At 45.2% G+C, this 26,088-nt stretch overlaps 2 protein-coding genes across 5 annotated transcripts in view; both read right to left on the minus strand.

The window, feature by feature from the left end:
* LOC137421765 (tumor protein D52) overlaps nt 1–26,088 on the minus strand; it is a 259,164-nt gene that overhangs the window by 205,744 nt on the left and 27,332 nt on the right. The window lies entirely within an intron of this gene.
* Nucleotides 1–26,088, minus strand: part of LOC137421760 (sodium/potassium-transporting ATPase subunit beta-1-interacting protein 2) — a 297,307-nt gene that overhangs the window by 13,408 nt on the left and 257,811 nt on the right. The window contains exons 5-6 of one of the 2 annotated variants that reach the window (XM_068108120.2): nt 15,837–15,897; nt 12,749–12,836 (exon numbers count right to left, since the gene is read on the minus strand). In XM_068108120.2, coding sequence (XP_067964221.1) covers nt 12,749–12,836; nt 15,837–15,897 — 149 coding nt within the window. The remainder of the gene's footprint in view (nt 1–12,748; nt 12,837–15,836; nt 15,898–26,088) is intronic. The other variant, XM_068108121.2, reaches the window with a different exon arrangement.

Consider the following 26,088-nt stretch of genomic DNA (forward strand, 5'->3'; position numbering starts at 1 on the left):
AAGGTGTATGAACACTCCAGTTATTTTTTGTTCATGTCCCATTGATTTTAACATGTTTTCCTGGACCAAAAGCTGAGATGCAATCCCAGACAGCCATAGATACTCTCAGTGTTTTACAATAGGTTGCAAACATTGGTGTCGTAACGTTCTCCAGTTCTTCGGCATCCAAAAAAAACGGCGTCTCTTAGATCCAAAAAGTTCAATTTTTGATTAATCAGACCAGAGTAAATTCCATTGTTCAGTCGTCCAACCTTGACCTTTTGTGGTCTTGTACAGAGCCAGTTTGTTTCAGGAGTTGCAAAAGTGTACCTCGCACTATTGTAGAAGATCTTCATTATTTCTGCTATTTTCTTCAGTGTTCCTTTCTCTTCGCAGAAGACGGATCTTCCCACACTGTTCTGCTGAAATTTGCTTCCTCAGTGCCATTCTGATCCCACTCGTAGAATTTCAAGCAAGGAAACAAACTGACGTAAACTAATTTCACATCTATCTATAATTCCAGTAATCTCTGTGTGTGTGTGTGTGTCTGTCTGTCTGTATGTATGTATGCGACCGCTGTTTCTCGACAACTACCGGTCCGATATACTTGAAACTTGCCAGGTATATTGCTGGGGACCCGAGGATGTGCCTTTTCAAGGTTTGAAATTAATCGGACAAGTGGTTCCCAAGGTATGGTCACCGTACTCGCAAGCCGTTCGCTTTGGCTTTGCGAATGGACCAAACCATTTCATGTAAATAGAGGGGGGGGGGGGGGGGGTTCTGTGGTCGTTGCGAATGGACCAAACCATTTCATGTAAATAGAGGGGGGGGGGGTTCTGTGGTCGTTACTGCCACGTGGTTTCAAAGTTTTTTTTTGTTGTTGTTGTTTGCACGCATGTTTTTTTGCACGCACGTACGGGCGTGCCCGTACGTGCGGGCACGCCCTAGTATTTACTAATTACCCCACACACACGAAGCGAGAGGCAGGGTTAAGCAATTGGTTTACCTTGTCTGTCTGTTTACAAACATCAGTTTATGATCAAGGAATAACTTCATTGCAAGTGAATGCTATATTTTGAACATGAATCGGAACAAGGATAGGAAAACGAACCTTTAGTTTAGCAGTACTATGACTGAATTTGCCCTGATCGTACTTGCACAGTGAGGCGTGAAATAATTTTCTTTACTCCATCTGCCTGTCTGGCAATCAAACTAAATTGAAAATTATTTCAAACAGGAAACTTCCTGTTTTTAAGGACGTCATAAAGGACACAAACACCAGGCACGAAGAACTAATGTAACGTGTTAAAGAAGGTGGTGTAAAAGACGCTGCATCAACGGCAGTAAACTTCCAAAAGTTTTTTTTTTCTACATCCTTTACAATCTCAATTTTATTTCAATTAAATCATACACTTGAACACTGTAGAACACAAATAGCGCTTTTGGCACTTTCAAAACCCATTCAAATTAGCACTACTTGGACACAATATTACTAAATTATACGTCATCAGGACTAATCAAATTTGTCACTCGCCGACACCGCCCATGTCTTTGTTTCCCAAGACTGCATGGGGTGAGGTGTTCCATATTTGCAACTATTATTATTGTTTCTTGAACTCCCCATTTATGTAACTAGTGTTGATTACTTCAATAATTTACGATTATTTACTGAACAAAAATCCACAAACTATTTCCTGCGTATTTCCTTTGGGATAAGTGGATATTACGAGCACATAATATGTAGGCCTACAGCAAAAATAAAACTTTCTAAATTTCCTAATTTATTTTGTATGCTTACAGGTAACTGTGATATTTAATTGCCTTTCACAGAAAATTGAATTATTATCGACCGATATTGCACACTTTACTTCCCACGAATGTTTAATGGGGCCGAGCACCACAAAAGTGAAAAGAACCCAAACTTTTGTACAGTACTGTGTGTATATATATATATGTATATATATATATATATATATATATATATATATATTGTTGCGGTTTTGAGAACCCACACTTGTAAATATAACATCATTAAAGGTTGAAGGTTGCACCCCATAGATAGGCCACAAGCAACACGTAGGTCACCATAGGACATCAGTTATTTCATAGTATGTGTTTAGATAAGGCCATTCCCAATAGTTGCATCTGCGTTGTGTCAAACAAATAAGAGTAGGCCCCTTTCATTCATTTTGGCAGCCTCCCTCCAAGCGACACCATTAAGCGCTCTCCAGTCTGTGCCCCATCGGCCCTCTCAATTTGTTACGCTCCTTGGCCAGCAGCCTTCGCTGCCCTTGGGCTTCTGCTCGAACCAGCCCAAAAGCCACGAGGTGAGGCCCGAAAAGGGGGCGGAGCGCAAGGTTGGAGGTGCGGCCACGTCAAACAGCCATCAAGGCGGAGCTGGTAAACCATCACCAGCCAATCAGGGCTAAGGTGAGATCGCCTGACAAGGCGTGGTTGGGGCTTCCAGAGCGTTCGCTGGCTTGGCTTATAAAAGCGTGGACACAAAGCCCTCACAGGACTGTGCGGAGAGGACTGACGCAACTGCACTCGTTATATGAGGTTGACCTTCAGTTCTGAGTGGGGAGGGCTGATGCGCTTTATTCAGAAGAACTGGTACGAGAGTTGAGTACGAGAGGGAGCGACACGCTGTGGCAACCAGCTTACAAAGGGCGAGCGCGCGGCACGCATTGCCGAGGACTGCAGCGTGCATTGTGGAAGGGGCGCTTGGAGCGATCAGAGTAATACCGGGAGTACGTGTAAAGGCGCCGGTACACATATTACATACGTGGCCAAGAGCCACGAAGTAGCGCGAGCCCAGCTTACCCTTTTCCCGTCACAATAATTGTCCGCTCGCGCCTACGCTACGCGGAGAGCTGCCTGCCGGGTATCCACCATCGTCTGCTGGTATGAGTCAAGGACCGGGACGAGCTGTGAACGCCATCGCCGGACCTTCCACCCTATCATCTACATCCCCGCGTGAGTCTGAAGTCTGAGACCGAGTCTGAGAGCGAACGGGTCCGAGTCCAAGGGATAAGTAAGACTGTGATTAAGGCTGCCCTGTGTACCTGCTTCGTCCTCTTCCTTGTACATTCCTTTCTTTTCCTCTTCTTTGTACATTGTTAATAAATTACTTGTTCTTCCTGGTTTCTTCTCAGTCCGATCGTCCTAGTCATTTCTCAATTGGGTAAGCGTGGCACGATCCCAACCGCTATAATCGGGTTAGTCCTTGTTAACAGCTCGGGTCACAGATTGCTATCCGCTCGGCATATTCAATCAATATCCGTGATTCGAGCGGGAGTTATTTCCTCGTTTCCGGTCAGCGTTAGTACTTAGGTAGTAGCGAATCCCTAGTTCTAAAAACCCTACCTAACGCTGCCCGGGAAGGACGCTATAACCCCCAGGATCGCGTCGGCCAGATAAAAGACAAGGGGATTAATCCCCCTTTGATAAGAGGAGGGCCGATGTCGGAGATTGGCTCCGCCCCCTTTATTGTTAAAGTTATTGTTAATAACTTTATATTTAAGTTATTGTTAATATATAAAGATATAAAGAATTATATCTCCAAAAGTTATTGCCGCTTCCTCTGGAGATGGTCCGTCAGCTCGACAATGCTGTTTGTCATGGAGTGGTGGCTTTACGGAATTACGGCATGAAACAGCGTGCTATTGCTCGGCAGTAAGGCATCACTCAAGGTCAGGTGTCAAAGATCCTGAAACGAAATGCTCAGAGGGGTGTCACTACTCCAATACCGAGGCCAGGACGTCCCCGCAGAACCACAAGGAGGGATGATCGCCAGCTGCACCGGTTAGTCCGCAATGGCCGTACCAATTCAGCTAATCGGCTTATGGCTGAGTGGCAGCAACTGACAAATGTGCCTGTATCCAAAAGGCTAGTCAACCAATGACTGGTTCAAGCAGGCTATCGTGCCAGACGTCCCCTGAGAAAGCCACGCCTGACCAGACAACAGCGCCGATTGCAGTGGGCCAGAGAGCACCGTCAATGGCAGCCAGGACACTGGAATCACGTGATCTTCAGTGACGAGTCTAGTGTTTTGGTCTATCGTCAAGATGGCCGCGTCCAAGTGTGCAGACAAGTGCATGAAGCCTACAACAAATATTGTATAGTGCCAAGAGTTCAAGCTGGAGGTGGTGGGGTGACCATTTGGGCTGCTTTTCATGCAGGGGGCAAAACTGACCTGGTTGTTTTGAATGGAAACCTGAACCAGTTCAAGTACAGGGCCATTCTGGAAGAAACATTGCTTCCATTTGCTCGTGCAGCCTTTCGAGGGAAACTTTGTCTTCCAAGATGACAATGCACGGCCTCATCGTGCTCGCATGATCCAACACTTTCTTGCTGACCGTGGTGTAGAGCATATGGAGTGGCCTGCCATGTCCCCGGATATGAATCCGATAGAGAATTTGTGGGCAGAATTAACGCGTCAAATCGACCACTTGGACCAGCAGCCGACCTCTGTGCGTGAATTGCAGCAGGCTATTGTCACTGCATGGCAAGCGATTCCTGTCCAAACCTTGGCAGATCTTGTGAACAGCATGCCTCGACGTGTACGTGCTCTCCTGAATGCTCGTGGGGGTTACACGAAGTACTGAACTGTAATTTTACTGTCCGTAATCCCAGTCATAATTTAACTTTTGTTTTTGTTAAAAAAAATTTTGGTTAATGTGCAAAATAAAGAGATACTTCTGGAAAACGTACAGAAGTTTAACACAGTACTGTCCATGAATTGAGTTCGATATCAGTTTACATCACTTTCAAGGATCAATTTATTTGTTTCGAAATGTCAAATGTGGTTTTTGTTGCTTTTAAAGGTCACATTAACAAAATCTAGAATAATCTCAACATAATTCCAATGAACTTTTGGTTCTAAGACATCTTGAAAAGTAAGTTCACCCCCACAAAAAAATATTCCATATTAAATGCCAAGTCTGTATAAGGGATGACAGGGAAAGCACTAGTATTAGAGGGAGGCAGATAGTTAGATGATGCTGTGTGTGTGAGTATGAGGATGCGCTTTAAGCGCAAATGAGGAATTGGGTATGAGAGTCTTAGTGGTGCTGGTGAGCAAATGAGGCAATGCTCGAGAATGATGTGTGTGTGTGTGTGTAAAAGTGTATGAATGGAGTGTTGAGGATGTGTCTAATGGCGATGAGTGCCTTGGCTTGCATGGTGTGCAAGTGGAGAATAGTGGTATGGAATAAATGGTGGTGTGGAATAAATGGTGTGGAGTAAATGGTGTGTGGAGTGAGTAGTCTGGAATGAGTGGTGTGGAGTGCATGGTGCGAAGGAGTGAATGGGGGAAGGATGGACCCCTTCACGAGTACCCGGGGAGGGTAGTTTAATGTTAGGTAGAGGGAGTATGTAAATTTGTTGGATATTGACATCTGTGGTGCATGTGGTAGTAAAGACGTGCTTTGAGGGGTGCATAAGTGTGTGGAATGGCTGGGCATGTGGCTTAATTGGTACGTATGGTTAAATGAGCACTCCGCCACTGGTAGTCTGTCGGCCAGGTGAGGCCGCAGGTAGGCTCTGGGAGCCAGGTATTGTTCAGCGGGGCCCGAGGATCCTGAGGAGAGGACCCGGGTAGCCCAATGCCAGAGGGGGCATTAGAGGGGGTAAGTGCCAGGGAGGGCCTTCCCCAGTTAGGTAGTCGCGAGGAGCAGGCAAGCTCGGGAGGCGACTCCAGTGGCGGAGATGCGCAGGTAGGTAGACCTGCTGGGAGAGCCACACGACCCAGCCCCGAAATTGTGCGAGGGCACAGATTGAGAAATGGGGTGAGTGAGACCCCAAATTGTTGGAGCACCACAGTATGGTCAATGGGAATTGGTTTTTAGAACCGCATAGTGTAAAGATGGCCAATGGATTGGCAGGGCAAGACCCCGGGTAGTTTAAAGAGTTAATGTGAATTAGAGTATAGTTGTGAGGAAAATCTCTTCGCACCATCCGCATCCACTCACCAAGGTGATAGGACTCCACGCCAGATTTTGTGAATGTTTGGATGGTAAAGACGCATCTTGACGGAGTGCGACATTGTGTTTATTCCATCTCTTCCTCCTTAGGAGGGATTGATGACGAATTTGGATTAGGGGAGATATGAGGGACGAGACAGTCGAGACGAATTTGTAAATTGTGTACATACGGGGAAGGACAAGGGTAGAGTAGGCTGACATGGGGGTGACGTACGATTAGGGACGAGCTTTCTCAGCTCGCTCTCCCGTGCCCTTCATGTCGCATTACCTTGTATTGATGTGTACCCTTGCGCCCTTGCCCCCCGCTAACCTCTGCTTAGTCTTCCTCCCCACTCATGGACCATGGTCTTTTGTGAGGGGAGTGTGCAGGTGACCTGAGTGGTGTGGCCGCACTCTGCGCTGCTCCCTGCTGCTGCCTGCCTGCCTGCCTGCACCGGTACACCATATGGACCACACGTTCTGTGGCCTGGCACCTTTGCTGGGACAGACCATTGCTGCCGGCAGCGTCTTGCTTGCGGACCACTGTGTTTTAAGTGGCATCAATACCATGCAGGCGGGCCACCTACGCTGGCCCTGCTGGCCAAATAAAAAAGCGGACGCGGTTTGTGCCCTTTTTTATTAATTAATCCTTGGTGTGCCCGAACAACAAAGATGGTAAACTTTTACGATGGCACACCGAAGATCCAAGAAGAAGATGCAGCCAAGATCCATCGGCCCAGCGGTCAAGCAAAGCACAAGACGTCATCATTTATTAATTTCTGAAATGTTTTTGTGCATTGATGATGGTGCTTTTTGTGCATTTTGTTATTTGTGGTACATATGGGTGCATGGTGTATTGGTGCAGTGCAGTGCAAATGGTGTTTCCTCTTATCAAAATCTTTCTTCTCTTTTCCCACAAAAGACAGGTCCTGGGTTATAGTGTAAATAATTAATTAGTGTCTTGTAAATAACATGCTCCCCACCGGCTTTATGTGTAGTTTGAAAATAATGCTGTAATTCGGTTAATTGTGGGCGTGAGTCAGTTTGGTAGTACACAACGCAGCAGGTGGGACATATCTAGTGTTAAAACTGTCGCACTCAGGGTGTAGAGTAAATGTAGAGGGAAACTACACCTCCTAAGTGTCACATGTAGTTGTAAAAGTAGTCCTGACCCAGGTATCGATTCGGCTTGGGGCGAGCCTGGCAAAAGGAGGGGTGCAGTGTTGCGGTTTTGAGAACCCACACTTGTAAATATAACATCATTAAAGGTTAAAGGTTGCACCCCATAGATAGGCCACAAGCAACACGTAGGTCACCATAGGACGTCAGTTATTTCATAGTATGTGTTTAGATAAGGCCATTCCCAATAGTTGCATCTACGTTGTGTCAAACAAATAAGAGTAGGCCACTTTCGTTCATTTTGGCAGCCTCCCTCCAAGCGACGCCATTAAGCGCTCTCCAGTCTGTACCCCATCGGCTCTCCCAATTTGTTACGCTCCTTGGCCAGCAGCATTCGCTGCCCTTGGGCTTCCGCTCGAACCAGCCCAAAAGCCATGAGGTGAGGCCCGAAAAGGGGGCGGAGTGCAAGGATGGAGGTGCGGCCACGTCAAACAACCATCAAGGCGGAGCCGGTAAACCATCACCAGCCAATCAGGGCTAAGGTGAGATCGCCTGACAGGGCGTGGTTGGGGCTTCCAGAGCGTTCGCTGGCTTGGCTTATAAAAGCGCGGACACAAAGCCCTCACAGGACTGTGCGGAGAGGACTGACGCAACTGCACTCGTTATATGAGGTTGACCTTCAGATCTGTGCCGAGAGGACTGACGCAACTGCACTCGTTATATGAGGTTGACCTTCAGTACTGAGCGGGGAGGGCTGATGCGCTTTATTCAGAAAAACTGGTACGAGAGTTGAGTACGAGAGGGAGCGACAAGCTGTGGAAACCACCTTGCAAAGGGCGAGCGCGTGGCACGCATTGCCAAGGACTGTGATTAAGGCTGCCCTGTATACCTGCTTCTTCCTCTTCCTTGTACATTCCTTTCTTTTCCTCTTCTTTGTACATTGTTAATAAATTACTTGTTCTTCCTGGTTTCTTCTCAGTCCGATCGTCCTAGTCATTTCTCAATTGGGTAAGCGTGGCACGATCCCAACCGCTATAATCAGGTTAGTCCTTGTTAACAGCTCGGGTCGCGGATTGCTATCTGCTCGGCATATTCAATCAATATCCGTGATTCGAGCGTGAGTTATCCTCGTTTCCGGTCAGCGTTAGTACTTCGGTAGTAGCGAATCCCTAGTCCTAAAAACCCTACCTAACGCTGCCCGGGAAGGATGCTATAACCCCCAGGATCGCGTCGGCCAGATAAAAGACAAGAGGATTAATCCCCTCTTCATAAGGGGAGGGCCGTCGTCGGAGATCCGTAACTATATATATATATATATATGTATATATATATATATATATATATATGTGTGTGTGTGTGTGTGTGTGTGTGTGTGTGTGTGTGTGTGTGTGTGTGTGTGTGTGTGTGTGTGTGTGTGTGTGTGTGTGTGTGTGTATATATATATATACCTCCCATGGCATTATTTCCAATCCAACAAAACGTTTAATGAAGGGTTAAAAACAATTAAATAAAAAGAAACTAGAATGTACAGATCATTTCATTAAAAGACACATTTGCTCATTGTGTTCAGGTTTGTAGTCATATCGACTTTGTTTTTCCACAAATGACAAAGTTATAATGCTTTCCTAGTCTCATCATCCACAAAAACAAACAAACAAATAAATAAATAAATAATGACATCATAAATGGAAGCAAAAATAATACTACCATACTGGTATGGTAGTATTACAACAACTACTACACTATTTTAATGGCCCCATGTTCCCAATTGTGGTTTCGGCAGGGGACGGTTGTTGGCCCAAGTTGTCGCGAAGGCATTACAAAGACCAGGCCTGGCAGTTATGGTGATTGGAGACTGGCAGACATCGTCTCCAAGCAATTATAACTTTTAATGGCGATGACCTGCCCATCGGGGCCTTTGCTGCAAGTAGTTTTTAATGATGTGCGGGTGAAAAGAAAGACAGCGCGATGGACGAGGGCAGGGAGCAAATTAATAAATAATTATATAAATAAAACAGGATAGGATGGGGGAATTGGGGCCAGGGGGACAAAAGGTTGGTGTGTGGACAAGCGCAAGTTTCACCAATGGAGTATGTTCCCTAGCCTCAAGGTTACATGTCATGACGGTTGACCTGCCATCAAATTGGCAATAAATCCTCCTCTCGGTCAGAGCAAGCCTTTGGGAACAACTTCCTTGCTGCAGATACGGATTGCCATCAGAAATACGATTTTGTGCAGGCCTCCAGCAAGCCGGTTTGTGTTTTTCTTTCATAAGTCGGGGACCTTTTCTTTTTCTACATGACCGTAGAGGCTGTGACGTGCCATTTGAATACTAAAGGAAATGTGAACAATAAGCACAGTGTGCACTTTCATTTTACCATTACCTCATGAGGGAATACTAATCCCACAATGATAACACAATGATAACACACTCGGAGGATAAGACAGAAAATAATTAAAAGCATCTGATAAATGTGGCTACAGTAACGGCATGGCCATTGCAAATGAGATTCAGAGGCAAATCGTGTTCATTAAAAATAAGTAAATTTTTTTTACTGTTATCTTTGGCTTGTGGAGGAGGTTGTGCAGATGACATTTAGGAGAGGGGCATTAGGAGAGGTTTATGTACTTTTACATGAATGAGAAAGGCAGTAATAGACAATGGTCACATCAATATAGTTTATATGGGATTTGAACCTTGGATCCCAGCTTCATTAGCCAGGAATTCAGAAAGGAACGGAAATTGCTCATCAAATTGGATGCCCTTAGCAGTCGAGGAATGTCGTTCACATAAGAGATGCAAACTTTTGTGGTCAATTTGCTTAGAGTGCAGATGCTGCTGCCCAGACAGCAACCACACTCTGAGATACAAATCAGTGAATCCTTTTGTCAGGGAGACCAATCCACGAAGACCAGACCACTTGCTACCCGCAGTCGAAACGGGAATTTGGAATTTGTTCAGGGTGCCGACGATAACTCATCGACTCTTCACCAAAGACGCCATATAATGTTTGTGATGTCCACAAACAAATGTTAACAGATGGGACACCACGACGACGACGACGACGACGACTACTACTACTACTACTACGACTACAACTACTACGACTACGACGACGACGACGACTACTACTACGACGACTACGACTACGACGACTACTACTACTACTACTACGACTACGACTACTACTACTTTTTTTTTGTTTGTTTTTTTGTTTTGTATACTGAATCGAGGCTCGTGAAAGAGCTAACATTTATTTCACAAACAAATCAACCAGACAAACAAAATATACAAAAAGAGGGAGCGGAAGACAAGATGGGGAGAGAAGGGGAAGCACACAACCACAACATTTGAGAGCAGGGAGAAGTGTGGGAGGGAGAGGGCTTGGGGGCAGGAGGCGTGGGAAGGGGAGGGGGGGGGGGGGGGGGAGAGGTATAAAACACAAGGGGACCGAAATTAGCGGGGGTAGAAAAGATCAAGGTTTTGGATGGGGTAGGATAAGAGATGGTGGTGAACAGCTTTTTAAAGACCTGGAGGGTGGAGTGGGATTGAAGAGAGTGAGGGAGTTTGTTCCAGAGGCGGGAGAAAAGAGGAATGACGGAGTGAAGGTGAGCAGAAAGTCTTGATTTTGGCAGTTTAACCATAAGAGGGTTGCAGGCAGATCTTGTGCGACCTGTAGGAATATTTGGGGGACAGAGCCCAGAGAGGGCTGGGGGGGGCAAGGCAAGAGAGGAGTCGGTAGAAGACGGAAAGACCACCAACCTGCCTGCGGTGAGTGAGTGAAAGGCCCTTGGAGTTAGCTTCATCGCGGGAGATTCCAATGATTCTGAACGCTTTGGTTTCAACAGCGTGAAGACGAGCTAGGTGTGAGGCAGGAGCACCAGACCAGAGGGGAGAGCAGTATTCCATAGAGTACTATGAGAGTACTACTACTACTAGTACTACTACTACTACTACTACTACTACTACTACTACTACTACTACTACAACTACTACTACTACAACAACAGCTCCAGTTATTCCCACCTTGTGGGGTCAGCTGGTGAAGATGTTTGGCCCAAATCTTTCATGAACTGGTTTTCCCAGTCTGATGTTCGACTGAAGGTTTATCCTGACCAAATCTCACACTCTCACTTTGTCTCTCCGAAAAGATCGTTTGGACAACCCTCCCATCTACTCTCTGAACAATCCTTTTGAAGAAGTTCTGTCGCTCAAGCTTTTGGGTCTCAATATCTGCCATGATCTTTCATGGGAAAACCACATTTCCAAGCTGGCCTCCAAAGCCAGTCGCCGACTTGGCATTCTCTGTTGTGCAAAGTCCTTTCTGGGCACTACTGAGCTCCTCACCACATACAAAGCTTTCATCCGCAGCTCAATGGAGTACTGTTCTCCCCTCTGGGCTGGTGCTCCTACCTCACACCTAGTTCGGCTTCACACTGTTGAAACCAAAGCATTCAGAATCATTGGAATCTCCCGCGATGAAGCTGATTCTGAGGGCCTTTCTCTCTCTCACCACAGGCAGGTTGGTGGTCTTTCTGTCTTTTACCGACTCCTCTCCGGCCGAGCTCCCCCTACTCTGTCTGTGCTCTGTCTCCAATGTATTCCTGCAGGACGCACAATAACTGCCTGCAACCCTCTTCTGGTGAAACTGCCAAAATCAAGACTCTCTGCTCACCTTCACTCCTTCATTCCTATTTTCTCCCACCTCTGGAACAAACTCCCACACTCTCTTCAATCCCACTCCTCCCTTCAGTGCTTCAAAACGGCTGTTCACCACCATCTTTTATCTTCCCCTATCCAAAACCTTGATCTTTTCTACCCCCGTTAAAATGCCGCAAATCCACCGATTTGAATCCCCAGCTTCTTTCCTGGGGTTCCTAGAAGTGTTCATTTGCTTTATACCGTGTACCCTCCCTCCTCCCACAGCCCTTCCCCTTCCACAGATCTACCGAGGTCCCTGTTCTCTTCTGTTGTTGTGCTTGTGTGCTTCCATCTCTCCCCCTCTTGTCTCCAGCTCCCTTCATTGCATGTTTTATGTGTCAGTGCATGTTTTCATGTTCAATGTGTTAGCTCTTATACGATCCTCGATTCTGTATACAAAAAAAAAGAAGAAAAAAAAGGAAAAAAAAGGGTGACTTGGGCAGGAATTTGTAATTTGTTTCGAGAATAACTCGCCTACTCTTTGCAAAAGACACTGTGGGATCTTTAAAGTCCACCAATAACCAATGGTGGCTGATGTGTCCTCCAGCTTCACGTCCTTCTGATGGACGGCAGACACACTGATGCATCATCCTGCTTGTGAAACACTAGGGTGACAGTTTATAGCTAAGTCGGGACTTGAACCCAGGCTAGACTGCTCAGAGGTGGGCGCGGATACCTCTTAGGTATCCCACCAGCACGAGGAATGTATAACAGGACAATCTACAGTTACAACACTGACACCTACACTAAAAATATAAGGAAATAGTAAAGCAAAATATGGGAAATTGCCATTACAATTCTAGATTCAAACATAGATTCCATTCTGAAGCCGTACATAGATGGAAAAACAAATCACTTTGTGAGTATAATATAAACTTTTAGTTTCACTATTGGGACACGACTTCGACTAAGTCGAATATTTCAAAGTGCACATCCACGAAGCGATAGTACGAGCAGCGCACGAGTTATCACCGTCCCACCGTACATGTACACGGGCTGCAGCTGCAAATGCGAGGGCTTGTGTGTGGCTTGATAAGCTGTTGTGTACGTGTCAAAACCACCAATGAAGTCAACTGCCAACAAAAATGCAAAAGCAAACAATTATTATTTTAAAAATTACCTTCTTTGATCAAACTGAAAAGCTTGCATATTCCTATTTTAATAACTATACGTTTACAGTAAAAAAAAAAATTGTGAAGTAAACAAAAGATGAAATGCTGGAGATAAGAAGGATGAACAGGGGTAAAGTCGACACAATTGTGACTAGTTTATAATTGGTCAACAAACCCAGATTTGGAGCCATCAATTTATCGCTTACGCCAAAAAAACTGAATTTGGTGATCACAATTTTAGTGTCAGACAAAACCGTGCTTACTCAACTCGATTCAATGCAGTAATATTCCTTGCTTTATGCAAACATTCAGTATTCCAAACAGGTAATATTTTGGGAAACTTCACAAGGCAGAAGCTAAAATGTGCATCCATCTGCATAAATGCCGAGACAATTCTGCTGCTACTCTGAACTTTAACCTCCCTCTTCACAAAAGAGTCCAAGGAGACGTCAGCATTTGTCAATGGTTCATCTCCTAAGATGCCGACGGAGATGCCCCACTAAGCAAGACCCAATCAACAAAGCAACGACCCCGACACGAACGATCATCCACAATGGATCCGCAGGACATGTAACGGTGGGTGCAATTGTTTAACGACACTGTGCCAATGTGGTTCAATGATCATTCAACTGTGCGGGATTGTAGGATCAAAATTCTTTCTGATGTGCGTACAGGTCGGATAAATAATTGTTTTCCCATGACTTTTTCTCATTGTCAAAATAAACAGAAAGTCTGCTCTGTAAGTAACTAAAATAGAGTGTGTGTAGGAGGTAGGGGTAGGTTAGATGAATCTTGGCAATGACTAAATCATGCTCTCTAGACTTTACTTTCATCAGAGAACACTCCAGATGTTATTCACAATGTACTTTCTTTAGCACCAGGAAATTCTGCTCCAGCCTTCACCTTTGCGAATTGTTTTGTTGTGAAAAAAAAACATGTCTGATTTCTCTTTTTCCTTCTTTCATTTCTCCCAAGTTTCCAATTAGTGTTTCTCCCGCACCTTGGTCATAGCTCTTCATGCAAATGGAGAAAAACAAATGACTCTTCAAATAAAATCAGCAGACAAAGGGCAACCGATGTAATATAAATGATCAAAATGATATTGACGTCAGTTGCCCTTGGTCTGCTAGTGGCATTTGAAAAGGATGAAAGAAGCTTTTTGATGGGGGACAAGACAAAACGGAAGGTGTGGATTTTAAGAATCCCACAAATTGGGAGAAATGTCAATTTAAGGCTGCGGGCAAGAATGGATTAGACCAGACATACATAACCTTTTCCCAAGGCTTTCAGTAGAGCTCGCCATAAAAGTTTTCTGATTTTCTTTTATTAGCATGAACAATGCTTTCGTTGGCACAATTACTGAACGAGTTAAACAACATCGGGTATTAACAAGCAAGATGAAGAATGGAAAGTCAAAAAGCATACAATAATTTACCACGAACATTTGTCTGGCTATCACGGTTACGGTTATTACGGTTACATTCTTGAAAGGTACAACGCAATACTGCAATAAATGGATCAATTTAGCTAATAATAAATAAATAAATCTTGACGATGTAACAGCGAGTTTTGAGTAAATAATCATGTTCTTTGAAGCCTTTTCACCACATACAAGGCTTTCATCCACAGCTCAATGGAATACTGTTCCCCCCTCTGGGCCGGTGCTCCTGCCTCACACCTAGCTCGGCTTCACGCTGTTGAAACCAAAGCTTTCAGAATCATTGGAATCTCCCACGATGAAGCTACCTCTGAGGGCCTTTCACTTACTCACCGCAGGCAGGTTGGTGGTCTTTCTGTCTTCTACCGACTCCTCTCCGGCCTTGCTCCCCCAGCACTCTCTGTGCTCTGTCCCCCAAATATTCCTACAGGTCGCACAAGATCTGCCAGCAACCCTCTTATGGTTGAACTGCCAAAATCTAGGCTCTCTGCTCACCTTCACTCTTTCATTCCCCTTTTCTCCCACCTCTGGAACAAACTCCCCCACTCCCTTCAATCCCACCCATCCCTACAGGTCTTTAAAACAGCTGTTCACCACCATCTCTTATCTTCCCCCATCCAAAACCTTGATCTTTTCTACCCCCGCTAATTCACTCCAGATACACTTTTTTGAAATTCCAACTTCTTTCCTGGAAGTCCTTGCAGTGTCCATATGTTTTCTACCTCTCCCACCTCCCACAAGCCCTCTCCCTCCCACAGTTCTCTCGATGTCCCTGCTCTCAAATGTTGTGTTTGTGCCTTCCCCTCTCTCCCCATCTTGTCTACCGCTCCCCTTATTTTGTGTTTTATGTGTCGGTTTGACTTTTTGTGTGATTAATGTTAGCTCTTTCACGAGCCTCGATCTTGTATACAAAAAAAAACAAAAAAAACAACCCTTTGTACCTAACTATTATAGACGTTATTACAAAACAACGTTAAACGGGACGATGTCAATTGAGGACAGCTTGTACGAAGTATTAAAAGCATTGCATTGATACTGCAAGTTCTCCTTAAAATGAATAGTCTTCAAGACAAATCTTGATAATACGATCAGATTAAAAATATTGATGCTTGTTTATTTATTTGCAATTATTGGTCCATCAAATTCAATCTCTAACTGTGATAGTTTTGAAGAGTCCACTGTGACGACATTTAAAAAATAAGAAACGAGAAAGGTTTCTTCGATGGCTCACTTGAATTATAGTTTTTGTGTTCCTTCTTTCCTTCTTCATTCCTATGTTCCTTCTTTTCATGAAACAGTAGGAACGCAGAAATGGAGTGAACGTATGTGGGGATGTAATAGTGCCTAATACAGTATTTAAATATTTCAGGCAGGGGTAACTACACAGCATGAAAAGATCGATGAAGCAATGGATTGTTCACATCAATGAGAAAATAAACAGTGGCAAAGACAAGGTTGAAATATAATAATTGGGGTAGCAATGGGGTGCATGAGGATCCGAGAGGGGAAAAGCAGATACTTACAGCTATCTTCATTGTCTGTGAACAGGTTGATGATGTAGCAAGCATAAATGAACCCAGTGAGCTGGGGCAAAAAAGAGCGTTAATTAGTGAGCTAGCAATTCAATGGGAAACAAACAGCCAACCCAGTGAGAAAGAAGCAATGGGAGACAGGCAATCCAATGAGAACCAGGCAACCCAATGGGAAACAAACAGGCAACTCAACTGGAAACAAACAGGCAACCCAATGGGAAACAAACAAGTAACCCATCTGGAAACAAACAGGCAATCCAATGGGAAACAAACAAGTAACCCATCTGGAAACAAACAGGCAACCCAATGGGAAACAAACAAGTAACCCATCTGGAAACAAACAGGCAATCCAATGGGAAACAAACAAGTAACCCATCTGGAAACAAACAGGCAATCCAATGGGAAACAAACAAGTAACCCATCTAGAAACAAACAGGCAACCCAATGGGAAACAAACAAGTAACCCATCTGGAAACAAACAGGCAACCCAATGGGAAACAAACAAGTAACCCATCTGGAAACAAACAGGCAACCCAATGGGAAACAAACAAGTAACCCATCTGGAAACAAACAGGCAACCCAATGGGAAACAAACAAGTAACCCATCTGGAAACAAACAGGCAACCCAATGGAAAACAAACAAGTAACCCATCTGGAAACAAACAAGCAACCCAATGGGAAACAAACAAGCAACCCAATGGGAAAGAAAGAAGTAACCGGGTGGGAAACAAAGAAGTAACCCGATAGGAAACAAACAAGCAACCCGATGGGAAACAAAGAAGTAACCCATCTGGAAACAAACAGGCAACTCAATGGGAAACAAACAAGTAACCCATCTGGAAACAAACAGGCAACCCAATGGGAAACAAACAAGTAACCCATCTGGAAACAAACAGGCAACCCAATGGGAAACAAACAAGTAACCCATCTGGAAACAAACAGGCAACCCAATGGGAAACAAACAAGTAACCCATCTGGAAACAAACAGGCAATCCAATGGGAAACAAACAAGTAACCCATCTGGAAACAAACAGGCAATCCAATGGGAAACAAACAAGTAACCCATCTGGAAACAAACAGGCAACCCAATGGGAAACAAACAAGTAACCCATCTGGAAACAAACAGGCAACCCAATGGGAAACAAACAAGTAACCCATCTGGAAACAAACAAGCAACCCAATGGGAAACAAACAAGCAACCCAATGGGAAAGAAAGAAGTAACCGGGTGGGAAACAAAGAAGTAACCCGATAGGAAACAAACAAGCAACCCGATGGGAAACAAAGAAGTAACCCATCTGGAAACAAACAAGCAACCCGATGGGAAAGAAAGAAGTAACCGGGTGGGAAACAAACAAGCAACCCAATCGGAAACAAACAAGTAACCCATCTGGAAACAAACAGGCAACCCATCTGGAAACAAACAGGCAACCCAATTGGAAACAAACAGGCAACCCATCTGGAAACAAACAGGCAATCCGATGAGAAACAAACAGGCAGTCCACCAGGAAACAGGCAACCCAACGAAAAACAAATAGGCAATCCAATGAGAAACAAAAAAGAGGCAATCCAATGGGAAATGAACAAACCAGCAATGAAATGTTTGATAAAGAAATACTTGATGCAATTCTGAACAACCAATTATTTTGACATAGATTTATCTTCAATTTAAAATGTTGATAAGAAATGGTGTCAACCATGCTTTAAGTGTACATTTAACAAATGGTGTCCACCATTTAAAAAGCGAAATTAAGGTTTATTTCAGCATTCAAGTTTCATTTTAACAAACACTGCAGTTGTCCTGGGTTACCCTGAATATACTTTTCTTGTCACATTTGGTGTCATCCGCAAAGTGATACAGTATGTCGAGATGCATTTCTCATTGGGAGAGCAATGGATTTTTCTTGGATAACATACCGTCATTTCATACTTGCACAACACAGTGCCCCCTTATAAAAACCGTTGCCTTCATGGTTCAGAAATTGCTAGTAAAGGGGATTCCGAGATTTATCGATATGGAAGTTCTTGCAATCATTTTGCAAGCAACTTCGGAAGGATGAATCCATCACATATTGAAGCAGGTTGTTGTTAAATAAATGTACACTGTTTTCAATGAAATCAGTGATTCTCGGCCACTCGACTGCATTTGCATGACGATGATCGCATATCAGAACGACGTTGCGAAAAAACCCGACAAAGGTACAGTATCTCGGAATAAACCAAAAGCACTGAGCATCTTGTTGAACATCTCAATTCAGGTCATTTTGCATGGCCTTACATGTCACAATAACATCTCATAAGCTCCAGCGAGTAGACCTCTTGTCCGTTACTTTAGGATTCACCAGCCGTCAATTTTGTGGAACGCCACATTCAATAGACATTCTTGCAAATGGAATCAAATGAGTACATTGTGTCTTTAGAAAAGAAAAGATGCTTCCAAGTGTGGATGCTAATGAGATCATAGAACTGAGATTTTTTTTTCAATTATAGAATAAAAATAAAATAACCTGGTTGAATGAACCAGTGGATTAATATACCAGGTGGATATAGCACAGTTGTAATGACAAAACATTGTGCCAGAATAAATGAAATGAACATGGAATATTAACAAAACATTTTGGCAAGTTGTTTAAGATCGGGTTATCCACGAGCCAGGGAGAGCAATTCCACAGTAGCAAAGCCCATTCCGTCTTGCACTGCAGTCCAGAGAGCCACTCATTTCCTGAATTGTGTGGACATGATGAGGCTTCTGACAGGTAAAGATAGTAATTCAGAACATCGAGTATACAGCCCGTCATTATTGTTATCATTATCATTATCCACAGTGCTGTTTGGCACATAAAGCCGCTCTCTATACAGACCGTCGTTTCTGCTGCGGCAGTTCCTCTGGCTAAGGTTACAATCCTGGACGGGTCGCCACTCCGACACAGGTCACTCTGTGAGTGTACAGGAATTTGTAATATAGTTGTGTTTCGTGTATATCGGGATTTAAAGCCGGTCTAGACAGCTTAGAGACGAGTGTGCATATATCTAGACTATCTTGCCAGCACATACAGCCGTCATCAGTGAACAAAGTTATATCTCTTGTCAATGTGCACACCACATCATTTTTTGCTTCACACAGACTAATGGATACGCAGTAGTCATTAAAGCAAAGAATTATTCTGTTGAAATTATTAACATAAAATGTGTAGCTTTACTTATTTAAGGCAAAACCTTTGTCAGTCTTTAGAGATGAATAATGTATTATTCAGTCTATCATGACATTTGGCTTGTCAGACTTTTAATGGGGATTTTTTTTGCATTTGGTCATGTTAAAGACAATGTCGACAAAAATCTCAACCCGCCGAACATTCAAAATTTAAGGAATACCATGACTGTCTGCTAAGCCAGGTGTTGGCTTAATGGTTAAGGTGGTTGGCTTAAGGTCTTGAGGTTTTGAGCCCCTGTCGTACCATTCAAATATACACTAGGTGGGTTGACTCAGCCTGTCATCCTTCCAACGTCGGCAGAATGAGTACCAGCTTATTGGGATGCAGTCCTGTGTAGGAGTGGCGACCCATACAGTCCCTGTGTAGGAGTGGCGACCCATACAGTCCTGTGTAGGAGTGGCGACCCATACAGAATTGTACTCCTTAGCCAATGAAACTGCTTCGGCAGCTCCTGTGCTCCTCATGGCATGAAAGGATTGGTTATTATGACTGTTTGTTAATATTGTTGTGGTTTTGGAATAAAGGATAATTCCCCCTCGTAGGTAGACACACCACAACATGAAGCCTCACGATAGTTCAGTTATTTCTTCATGAATGTAAGCATAGTCCTGTCCTGTGTTAGCTTTGCGTTGAGCAGGCCCGTCAGCAGGGCGGTCTTTTGGCGATAGCATGCCACGTGGCAGGCCTGAACAAGTCTGGCGAGGCCGAAGGAAGGCGCTGCAGGAGGAGTGGCCGGTAAGTAGCGAGCCGCCAATCAGGGCTCCAGGGGAGGTGCTAATCACGACGATGAGAGGTGGGGTTTGGAACATTCGAGTGAGACTCTGGGGCGGGGCCATAAAACCCTGCTCCAAATCCCCCAACCCCCCCCCCCCCCCCCAGGTCAGGTCAGTCAGAGTCGTGTGCAGATGAGTCAGAGCCGAGAGTATCGTGAGTTCAAGAGCTGAGTTACAGTACCCTGTGGGACAAGTTCAAGTTCCCTGTGAGAGTGAGTAGAGTTGAGTTGAGCTTGAGCACGCACGAGAACGCGCCGCAGAACGAGTGCATTGAATTGCGGTGATCAAGATTGTACACAAACTTCCCCCGTGCCCCGTGCTGTATTAATCGCACGCTCGAGAGGACGACCCCGTGCCGGGCCACAGACGCGCGATCTCCTCCTGCCTGCCTTCGCCTGTATATGTGCCATGAACACCAGAGAGCCACACCGGGCGAGCTACCCCGGAGCGACTGACGGCAAAGCATGCTTGGCGTGCGAACTTCTTCTCTTCTTCTCCCCGTGTGCGTGAGTGGGCCCTGTGTCTGGGGATAAGTTAAATTGGTTAAGCTTCTGCTCTGTGTCCCCTTTCCTTCATCTTGATTATTGTACATTGTGTAATAAATTGTGTTATTCCTCTTATTTGACCATTCCCGTCCCATCCATTAATTGGCCTCGCATGGTACGAATAGAACCGCTCGAATCGGGTTCCATAAAAGTAACGGCACGAGTCACATGATACGCATACCGCTCGGCGTACTCAATTAAGCATGGCTTGTGCGAGGTTCGGTCCCCGCTTTTGTGGCAGCGTGGGTTAAAGGTACGTGCGACTTTGACCCGATACCCTTTTTCACGTTTGCTCCGGAAGTTGATTTGCTCCTGATGTGGAATGGATTTGTGGATTTGTGGATTTGCTCCTGATACAAAGTGGTGATTCGGCCTCGCGGACCCAAAGACCCAGGGGGAGAAAAGGGGGTTTAATCCCCCCTTTGTAACGGGAACGGGCTTCGGGAGATCCGCAAAAAATTGGTAGTCAGGAGTGGGATTTGAACCCTGGAAATTTTTTTTTGGAAAAATTGGCCACAACAAATTGGTGTCTGGGAGTGTGAGATAATTGGACCTAGAATGCGCTTCACGCACTCGAAATTACGAGCGCACGAAATTTAGTGTTAAAAGCCAAATTAAATTCGTACCATGGCTGGCCAAGAAGGGCAAATGCCGGTGGGAATAATAAAAGAAGAATTAATGACCCAGGACCGGCAGGGACAGTTGGTAGTGGAGGAAGCAGATGGGGGTGCGGCAGTTGGTAAAGAAAATGGCGGCGCCTCGCACGTGGTGGCAGAAGCCGAGCCCGCGATGCCAGGGTACATGCAATTACTCATGACGCAATTCATGGCATGCCTGAAAGAAGAGAGGGACAAAACAAGAAGGGTAATGAAAGAAATGAAAGAGGGGTTGAACAAAAAAATGGACGCCATGATAGACGAATCAAGGTGTGACATGGAAAAAACGAGGGCAGAGTCGGAAAAGGACATGAAAAAGGCGGGGAGGACATTGGGCGCAGGTTGAGCGGGAAGGTCGCGGTGGTACGTGACGAGGTGACCCGGTGTGGGGAGCGCGTGGGGAGGGAGGTTGAGCGAAGGACAGCCAAGTTGACCGGGGCTATGGGAATCGCGACATGGAGTGTAGAGGAGCCGACGATCGTCAAATTGAGAACGAAAATTTTAGGGGCGCCGGTGAAGGCTGAGTTGGAAAATGAAATTTTATGGGCGCCGATGATCTTTGAGGTAGAAAAAGAAAATTGGGGCTGAAGAGACAGGAGAAACAGAAAAGTATGGATTTAACCCTAACCCATAACCCTAACAACTCTAACAACGTGCGACGTTGACCCGATACCCTTTTCACGTTTGCTCCAGAAGTGGCGATTCGGCCTCACGGACCCGAAGACCCAGGGGGAGAAAAAGTGGTTTAATCCCCCCTTTGTAATGGGAATGGGCTTTGGGAGATCCGCAACAATATCTTCATTTCATACTAATGAACCGTTCATGATGATATTGTTTCTGATTTAAAAAACTCACAATCTCTTTTTTAAATCTTGGTGAGAATCCTACAACTTGAAGTGCTCCAAGATGCAAGGCCTTCTCTGTGTTCTGCAGCAGAACAGCAGTTTTCTTTTCAATGAGGTCCAAGTTTTGTCATCGAGGGTTAAACCCTGAGTATACAGTTGACTGGTGAGCATGCTACCAATTAAGGAAGCTGGCAGTCAGAGAGGCTTGCCTGATGGCATATGAAGCCTCTTGAGGCACCCACAACACTTTTGTCTGTCTTGGGCACACTGAATGATCACCATCCAGAGGTTTATCGTACCCTCAGCTCCTTTTCAGCCGTATACCTCCAGGTCTCTGGATGTCGTATAATCGTCCTTCGACCTAAAAAATTCCAGTGTATCACTCTTTTTGTGATGTTGATTTTTTTTCCATATACAGTACATGCACAATCCATCTCGACCTCCTCATTTAAAATTTTCCCATAATAATAATAATAACAACCACAACGGTACAGGGTAGAGCGTATACATCCGCCACGCTGAACAGTTTACCTTTTGTATCCCACTGATGGGCCGGATCTGAATCTAGACCTGAACCAAAACGTAATCGGCTTGTTCTTGTTACCTACCCAACTCTTCCACCAAGTTTTGTCATAATCCGTCTGCAACGTTTTGAAATATAATGCTATATATTGTTTTGGACCCATCTCTCAATGGTGAAGAATGCCTCACAAAATTAGCATCTAGATCTTCACCAAAATCTAATCAATTCGTCCTTGTCACACACCCAACCTGTCCCCCAAATTTCCTCTGAATCCTTCAATAACTTTGTGAGATATCCTGCTCACAGACAAACAAAAAGATAGACAGGGAACAGGCTTTGGTGGCGGAGGTAATGATATTTGCTTCCTTTCAAGGAACTTCGACGCAGGAGGAGGCCATTAGGCCCATCAAGGCCTGCGCTATTACCAACATATGGTTCTTTTTCCGTTCTTTTTGCTTTTTAAAAGCTGAGCATCAATCAAGGAAGCAGCACATACCATTAAGTCCTTCGCATGACTCAGCCAGGGTTCAAATCACCGGCCTACCAGACTTGGAGTGGACGCTCTAACCATTATGCCACCGAGGCTGGTAAATGTTTTTCTTGATGATGTTTTTCTTTGTAATCCTTCTCACGCTATCTGGCCAGGAGATTTCAAAAATCCTTTTGTGAAAGCTATAAATATGGATTCTAGTTTATGTGCAATGGTTTTGGTGACTTTCCATGCTTCACAGCCAAATTTGGTGCAATGTGTGGAATAAGAAAGTAGAACAGATTTTACAATACTGTTAAAAATTTGAAACTTTGTTCTTGTGTTGTATGTTTTTTATTTACAGATTTCTCTCATTCTCATAAATGCCACTCTTGCTTTCTGTATTCTTTGTGGAACATCTGTCCGCCAACCCCCTCCTGTTACAGTGACTGTAGACCCTACTTAGATATTGTTACAGACGCGGCTTTAGATGTTATATTGACCGAGCGGTGGTGTATTTAACCGCGTCCGAACAGTTACTCCCCGATTAGAACCCGATTCCACCTGACGTTGACCAGATCGCCCCACAGATATTCAATCGGGAAACCTCTAAAGCGACCGAAAGATAATGAAAAAGAAGAAGAAGAAGAATACGGAGGAAGAACAGATTTATTATACACACACAGCAATGGATGGAAGAAGCAGTAACACAGCGAATCGTTAACTTACACTATTCATTTTTACTTAACCCCAAGACAACGAGCAGGACAGGATGTTCACACTTACACAGGGGATAATGCAGGCAGGTAGGGCTTGAGGTGGATTGCTTGAGAGGGAGGCAAAGTCGGGAGGCAGCAGCTCGCAATTCCTCGCGGTTTTGGCGGGAAAACCCTCCGTCGTGTATCCGCTGCGGTAGACGTCACGCGCTGGTTCGGCACACCTGCTCCTCTTCTTGTGGTGGAGCCGTCTCCCTCCTTTCAGCGCATCTCTCCAAAGCTGGTTTCCTTGCCGAGTACCTCTCCTCTTTGGCTTGGAGCGTTTCGCATCTCACCGCTCCTCTTGGTGCCGCCTCTTTGCTCATCTCCCAAGTCATCTCCCAAGGCCTCTGGTAAAGCAGTCCCTTACAGTCGCTTTTATCACCTCGGGCGAAATCAAGCCGCCGGCTCCGAGGGCACGCCTACCAGGTCGCTCACCGCGGTGCTGATTGGCTGTTAGGGCTGGCTCACTCCTCCCCCCTTATGACGAGGTGGAGACACGCCTTTCTTCCCCAACCCTACCTCGTGGCCAATGGTGGTTGAAGAAAACCGCCCAAAATGCAGAAGGCAATTGGAAGGGAGGTTTTGGGGAAATTGGAAGGGCCTACGCTTATTTTGTTTGATACAATGCAAAGTCAATCTAGTGGGAAACACATATTTAGCCTACATGGAATAAGGAAATACACTATTTAAAAGATATATCGTGACCTGCGTGTAAGTTTCATGGAATTAACTAGGAGGCCGACTGCGACCATTATTTACATTAACAGGGTGTTACCGTACTTTTGTAACGTTCACATTGTAACGTTTCCACATTCGTTACACTGCACCCTCCTTTCTTCAGGCCCGTACTCGGGCCTACTAAACTTTAACTTAGTGTGACACGTAGGTGTAATTCCCTCTACAATTAACCTGACCCTGAGTGTGACAATCTTAAAACACAAATAAGTATGTCCCCCTATTGCATTGCACCCTGTCTAACAGACTCAAGCCCACAGCTAACCGAATTACGGAATTATTCTCAAATTATACATTTACGGTGGGGAGCATTATTTACAATGACGTGATTTCTTATTTACAACGCAACCCAGGACCTGTGTTTTTTTTTTTTTTCTTAGGGAACAAGAAAAAGAAATTCCTGTTGGGAGGGAGGAGACAGCACGCATTGCATCGATGCACCAGTACCAATACCACCAAAGCACCCAAAAGCACCAAAAACACCACAAAGCACCAAAAGCACCACTCGGTGCGCAGTCACCATGGTTCTTAATAAACACAACAAAACAACTGGTGGTGGTCTTCACTTTCTCTGCTGGGCCGATGTTCTTCCCGACGTCTTCTGGCTTCATGCGGCCTATTTGGACATAATAAAAAGCAAAACTTGTGTTCGTTTTTATTTAGGGCCTCAGGGGCCAACTAAGGGTGGTCCACCTGTTTGGCATAGGTGCCACCTTACCGAGGTCCGCAAGCAAGATTCCCTGGCCACTATGGCCGGTCTCCAACAGAGGTGCCCTGCCCCAGAACCTGGGGTCCATCAAGTGGTACTTGGCCGCAGAACAGCGGTCCATAAAGTGGTACATCAACGCAATGCATGCTGGTTCTGGGAATCTCGGGCGCACAATGGCCACCTCACGCACGCTCCCCTCGGCACCCAATGGCGCACAGGTCATGTGGGAGACAAAAGAAAGACAATTGAGCGAGGGGTAAGGTCACAAGGGTACACGTCAATAAGGCAATGCAAGGCGAAATGCGTACGGAGGGCGAAGTGAGAAAGCTCGTCCCTACCGTACGTCACCCCCCTGTCACCTACCCTACCCTTGCCCTTGCCCTTACCCCATATGTACAAAATCTACACATTACCAATTCGTCACTACTGTCACGTCTTCCCCATATTTCCCCTATACCAAATTCGTCACTACAATCCCTCTACTTCAAAATTTGCCATCACCAATTCATCATCAATCCTCATAAGGAGGGAGAGATGGAATTACGCACAATGTCACACCCACGTCATGATGCGTCTCACAATCCAAACATTTGCATCATAAAAAATAATCAAAACATGGCATGGTGTGGAGTACCTGTCACCTCAGGTGAGTGGATGCAGATGGTGCGAGGAGATCCTTCATCCTAACTATCCTCTAAATGACTTTAACACACTTTACACTACCCGGGGTCTCTCCCTGCCAGTCCATTGGCCAACTTACACTATGGGTTCTAAAAACCAATTCCCATTGACCAAACTGTGGTGCCTCTCAATTTGGGGTCTCACTCCCCCGATTCATCTCCCGGTGCTCTCGCACAATTTCTGGGCTGCGACGTCTAGCTCTCCCAACAGGTCTACCCACCTGCACACCTCCACCACTGTAGTTGCCACCCGAGCTTACCTAGCTCCTCACCCTAACCTAACTAACTGGGGACAGCCCCTCTCCTGGCTCTGTCACCCCATGGTGCCCTCTGGCACTGG

Source organism: Myxine glutinosa, chromosome 2 (assembly GCF_964187855.1).
Source record: "Myxine glutinosa chromosome 2, kmMyxGlut1.1, whole genome shotgun sequence".
Lineage (NCBI taxonomy): Eukaryota > Metazoa > Chordata > Myxini > Myxiniformes > Myxinidae > Myxine > Myxine glutinosa.